This window comes from Sorex fumeus, unplaced genomic scaffold (genome assembly GCF_029834395.1).
Source record: "Sorex fumeus unplaced genomic scaffold, SorFum_2.1 ptg000008l, whole genome shotgun sequence".
NCBI lineage: Eukaryota > Metazoa > Chordata > Mammalia > Eulipotyphla > Soricidae > Sorex > Sorex fumeus.
In genome coordinates, this window is record NW_026606065.1 from 9529357 (window position 1) to 9535356 (window position 6000).

Genomic DNA, 6000 nt, shown 5'->3' on the forward strand with positions numbered 1-6000 from the left:
TATTACTGGTTTTGTAACCACATTTATTGTGTGCTCAGTGATCACTTCTGGGGGTTCTCAGGGGACCATATGGGGTGCCTGAGATAGAATCTGAATTGGTCACATGAGAAGCAAGTGCATTATCCACTAAATTTTCTCTCTCCAACCCTACTTATTCCTTTGTAAATAAGAATATACGTAGACTGATAATTACGTATCTCTGTTTTGGTAGTGTAAGTTTTCAGCAAAACCCATAATAGACCTCTTTTGCAGACCACAACACCCAAAAGGAGAGAGAGAACAAAAGGGAATGCCCTGCCACAGAGGCGGGGGGGATGGGGGGGATGGGGGTGGGAGGGATACTGGGATCCATCGTGGTGGCAAATGGGCACTGGTGGAGGAATTGGGTATTTGATCATTGTAAACCCAAGCACAAAAATTTGTAAGTCTACAACTGTGCCTCATGGTGTTTCACTAATGAAAATTAATAAGAAAACCATAATCGAAGGATTTTTTTTTTCTCTCCTTTTCTCATCTCCTTCTTCTTAAGGCACAACAAAGCCAGTAAACTGGGTTAAGCCAGTATATCTTCTGGATAAGGATGAAGATAACAATGGATTCATTAACGAGGATTTTATTGTTTGGATGCGCACTGCAGCGTTACCTACATTTCGTAAGTTGTATCGTCTTATAGAGCGAAAGAGTGATTTACATCCAACATTACCAGCTGGACGATACTATTTGAATATCACATACAGTATCCTTTTTCTGTCATGTGCACAGGTTGATAGATATCATAAGGAATGTCGTCTAACCTTGTCTCAGTTGTATGGCATGCTACTTTGTGTCTTAGTTTCGTTCTCTGAATTTTAAAATATGTGTATATGTGAGAATAATCTTTTAACATCTTCCAGAAATGTCTTTTTCTTTCTTCTTATAAGATATCAAATATTATTTGGTATAATTATTTCAAGATACAGGTGCTAGATCTATTGAAAAGCTCAATCTATTTATAAGATACAAAAGTATTGTAATTGCACTTTAATGCAAAGACTGGTGAGTAGTACTTAACCCACTGTTATATTAACAGTACTGGGTCATTGTTATTTTTAAATATTAAAAAAAAGTGAGTATATGTTAGCTCACATGTTTGTTCATAATCATTCTATACTATGATGATAGTACCAAAACATTTATCATGAGCTGTATTTTTTTCATAATAATTTAGGTGTTGTTTTAGTTCATTTTTGTGAGTGCGGGGGGCACATCTAGAGATGCTCAGAGATTACTCCTCGCTCTTTACTCAGAAATGACTCCTGAGGGGGTTGTGTGCCTGGGGAACCGATATGGGACGCCACGGGTCGAACTTGGGTTGGCTGCATGCAAGGCAAGCGCCCTACCCCCTGCACTGTATCTCTAGACCCTAGGTATACCTTTTAGTGCTTTTAAATCCTGATTACATGTCAGCGTTGTACAGTTTTCTATGTGCTATTTTATTTAATTAAAGCTACGAATTAATCGATGGTGAGGAGGTATCCTGTCTGTGCTGTAGTTATAGAATATGTAAGTAGCTTACTGGAGTTTACACAGGTAATAGAAAGGCCGGAGTTGGAACCCAGGCTGTTGACTCCAAAGGCCACGACTGCATCAGTTGCCACCATAGGCCGTTCACTGCACTAATTGGTTCAAGTAGACAGACTCGGAATTATTGGCTTAATTATTTTCCTTTCCCAAGACAGAAATCGATACTTTTTCTTTTCTTACAAACAAGGTCCTTACGTGTTGTGATAGCTAACTCATGGCGAATATATTATCATGAAGGAAGTTTCTCAAATATTAGCATTTTTAAAGGTTTGCTGGTGGGCCTTGCATTTAAAATTTTTTTCACAGTATAAATTAGCCTTAAGCAAATAGGCATAGTTTTATAATGGATACGTGAATGGTAAAATTAGGAAATGGTTAAATTAATAAACCTAATTTCAAAATGGGCTGGAGCGATAGCACAGCGGTAGGGCGTTTGCCTTGCAAGCGGCCAACATGGCCGACCCGAGTTCGATTCCTTCGCCCCTCTCCAAGAGCCCGGCAAGCTGCCGAGAGTATCTCGCCCGCACGGCAGAGCCTGGCAAGCTCCCCGTGACGTATTCGATATGCCAGACACAGTAACAAGTCTCATGATGGAGACGTTACTGGGCCCGCTCGAGCAAATCGATGAACAATGGGAGGACCGTGATATGATATAATTTCAAAATAAAAATGTTTTTGAACTCTTGTCAGAATCTTTGACCTAAACCATGTAGATTGCTTATCTGTTATACTGAAGTGTATAAGAAGTGGGTCACTTCTTAAATCTCTTTAGCAATCCATTTTTTATGTCCAGTGTTTTAGCTATCATCCCCCAGTGTCACACCAGGAATTTTATTATTGCTCCAAGATAGCATGGTAAAGGGGTTTTATGTTTGTGTGCTTTGTTTTTGAGTCACACCCTGCAATGTTCAGGGCTTACTCCTGGCTCTGTGCTCAGGAGTCACTCTTGGCAGTTCTCAGAGGACCAGGTGAGTGCTGGGGATGGAACCTTAGTCAGCCGCATACAAGGCCCTACTCGCTGTACTATCCCTCTGGCGCACAAGGTAAACGCTTAGAACCTTGTTTTTTTGTTGTTGGAGTGCCAGGGAGTGAAGCCAGGACTCATGAATTCATGAATGCAAAGCATGAACTTTACCAGTGAGCCCTATCTCCAGCCCTAATATCTTGCTTTTGACCTTGTGCTCAGGGCGCTGTCATGTTTGCATAATGACACCTGCTACATAGGGTCTTTGAGCTCACAGAGACCTTTAGTCCCTTCATCCTTTTTTCCTGTCTTATCAACCTCTTCTTCCACTGTGGGTTCCAGTACTGTTCATGGGATGTATTTTTTCATTGTGTTTCTAGGCCTTTTGCTCTATCTGTTTAAATGAGAGCCTAAGTACCTGAAAAATGATATAATTGTTGAGTTTGTTGTTGCTTGGAATATATATTAACTTTTGCTACTAACATTTATTTGCTAGGTTGCTCTTTCAAGGTAATATACAATTCATAATTCAGAATAGCTGAGTAAGATGCCTGTATGTCAGAGTTTGCCATGAATTATAAATTAAATCTAAACACTTACGTTGTACTTTTAAAATAAAATAATTTGAGATGAAAAAATCTTCCTATACGCTCTTCAGATTACCCTGTACATTCTTTTGATGGACGAAAACGGATGATCTTGAGCACAATTTCATGGATGGGAGGAAAAAATCCATTTTTGGGGATTGCTTACATCGCTATTGGATCCATCTCCTTCCTTCTGGGAGTTGTACTGCTAGTAATTAATCATAAGTATAGAAACAGTGGTAATACTGCTGACATTACCATTTAATTTTTTATTCTGAAAACAAATGTACTGCATGTGCATCAAGGCCAGTCCTATTCAACCTAGCTTTCAAATGCTGATGTCCGGTTAGTATGTCATTTTTGAGGTTGGCGCATAACTTTTTTTTAAACAGTCTGTGTCCTGTTCCTTTTTGTGGATGACTTATGAAAATATATGACGGGTATAAAGCAAATTAGATATATTGAGCCTATCAACATTGTAACTGCTAAAATGACATTCTCATGTCTGCTTTTTTTGTTGTTGGACAGGTCCTAGGATGCATAGAGCCTCTTTCATGTGAAATGCTATTACTGCTTAAATGTTTATGCTATGTTGATATTATATTGACATATGATGTATATGTGTGCCTGTTGTGTGAAGAAAGGGATTACAAAATGTCTGAGTATAATGATTTGCTAATCTTTCAGGATTTAGAGTTATGAAAAGATGAAGAAGACCAAATCTAAATAAAACACTTCATCATTTTCATGTGTTGTGTGTAAAGGCTTAAAGTTAACACCTTTGTTGAGGTGGTTTATGTATTCAATTTATGCAGTATAGTTGTCAAGCATAGCTTTGATTTCAAAGGATGCTTCATTGTCTAGCATAGGAAATAGTGCTTATGTCAGGTAGTTCTCAGGTAGGAGAGTTTAAAATTCCTTTTTCTGTTTGGTTAATATGATGCAGCCGGGAACCCTGACTCACTTGATACATTTTTACATGTACGAATTTCCCTTGAAGTTTACACTTCATTTGGGATGTGAGAATATAGCTGAGATGGGAAAATTTTTTGGCAGACCTTCATATTTTGCCTAACTGTAAACCAGTTGAAAATATTCAAAGGAGATTGTTTTCATTCTTGTGGTATTTAGCATTCAGAAATTTGCTTCAGAATTGGAAATACCTCACACTTTTTAATTTTGCAGGTAAGTATTTTGACTTAAGCACTAATACTATAGAAAATTTGGAAACAATAAACTTTATTTTCTCGCTGTTTAATTCAAAATTTGCATAGAGATTAATTATAGATATGTATACACATTCTTTTTAATTTAAGGCATCAGTTTTGGTTAATTTTTCCTAAGACATACTTTAAAAAATAAGTTATTTAAATTTTCTAAATAAATTCTGGTGGTTTTGAAATATGTACATGATAAACTATAATATATATGGTTGATGTTATTTTCTATTTACTGGAATTTTAATATTCCTTAATAAATGCTCTTCTAATTTGTGTGACATCTTATTCTTGAATGTAAACTTATTTTTCACATGCATAAAAGTGTATGTTTTAATCAGAGGTGGCTTAAATGCACTGAAATTGCTTTTTTTAAACTAACTCATTTATAGAGAAAAATGCTTGTTTAGAGTATGTGATGGTTTCTTGAGTTATATTTTAAATCAAAAGGTCCGGGTAACGTATTAATTTTGATAAGTACATACTTTTTTTAAAAAAACAAAAACAAAAAATAATGTTAACAGTTAATGGTAGAAATGTGCCACACTTCTTGCATTTTGTGTAGCCTGAAATTCAGTTAAAAGAACGTCTAGTATGAGGTAACTAGTACACGATTATTTTGAAATTTCTGAGTGCATAGAAATACTGTTTTGTCAGTCTTTCAGAGTGTTTATTCTGATATTGATTCTTTTGCATACGGCAGTTTATTTTCTGAAACATCCCTGGGAGACAAAATTTCTGCCAGTCTTTTCAGATTGGGTAATGCTATTAAGGATGACTGTTGTCTTGCATTTCTTTTTGTAACTGGAGGACTAACGGTGCCATTAAAGAAAGTTGGAGAAACTTACTAACACTTTCTTATCTGTGCTGGAGGTGGAATCTTAAATGTTTGGAGTTTTGCTTTCTTCAAGTACACGATGACCTTAAGTTACTTCCTGTTTCCTGCCATTTGAGCTCTGAGGAAGTCCTATTGCTGAATATGAAGACTCTGGGACATTTCTGTGTCCTCTGAAATGGGGAGGAGGGGAAACTATCCTTTTTAGCTCTATTTATGCCCATCTTTTAGAGACATTGATTTCAGAGTCACTTAAAAAAAATCATATTGTATTATAAGACAACTAAGTCAAATAGAAGACAATGAAAAGTGCATTAACTTGCGGAAAGTGTTTTGATACATCAAGTTTCCCAGTTGAAGGAATTATTTAAATAAGTAAATTTTCTTCCTACGAAGTGTCATTGAAATCCTAAAGCAGTTAAAATTGGTTTAAAGAATTAAAAAATAACTGTGCTACCTAAGAGAGAATTTTTGACCAAGAGGAAAGTCAAGTGAATATTGTTTATTGACTAGTAATTGTTTATTTGTAACCTTGATTATATTCAAGATAACTTTCTGTTAGTATGCTCTGTATAATAAAAATGAACAAAATTAACTTTGCCCGGTTCACGTGTCTTACTAAAAAAAAAAATCTTGTGTGTTGTTGCTGATGTTAAGAACCAAATACTGCCCAGGGTCAGTGAGTTCAGATTTTAACATGTTCGTGACTGGATCTTGTTTGTTTATGTAGTCAGACCTGTTGGTGCTGAGGGGACAGAGAGCTACTCTGCATAGTGGCTGCTGGTTGCTCTCAGAGGTATTTAGGGAACCTTGTGGTGCCACGGATTGAACAAA

General features: G+C 36.5%; 1 protein-coding gene across 1 annotated transcript in view; it reads left to right on the top strand.

Annotated features, from left to right (window-relative positions):
- TMEM30A (transmembrane protein 30A) overlaps nucleotides 1-5764 on the top strand; it is a 38933-nt gene extending 33169 nt beyond the window's left edge. The window contains exons 6-7 of the mRNA XM_056109747.1: nucleotides 530-736; nucleotides 3186-5764. Coding sequence (XP_055965722.1) covers nucleotides 530-736; nucleotides 3186-3379 — 401 coding nt within the window. The 3' untranslated portion in view covers nucleotides 3380-5764. The remainder of the gene's footprint in view (nucleotides 1-529; nucleotides 737-3185) is intronic.
- The last annotated feature ends 236 nt before the right edge of the window (nucleotides 5765-6000 follow it).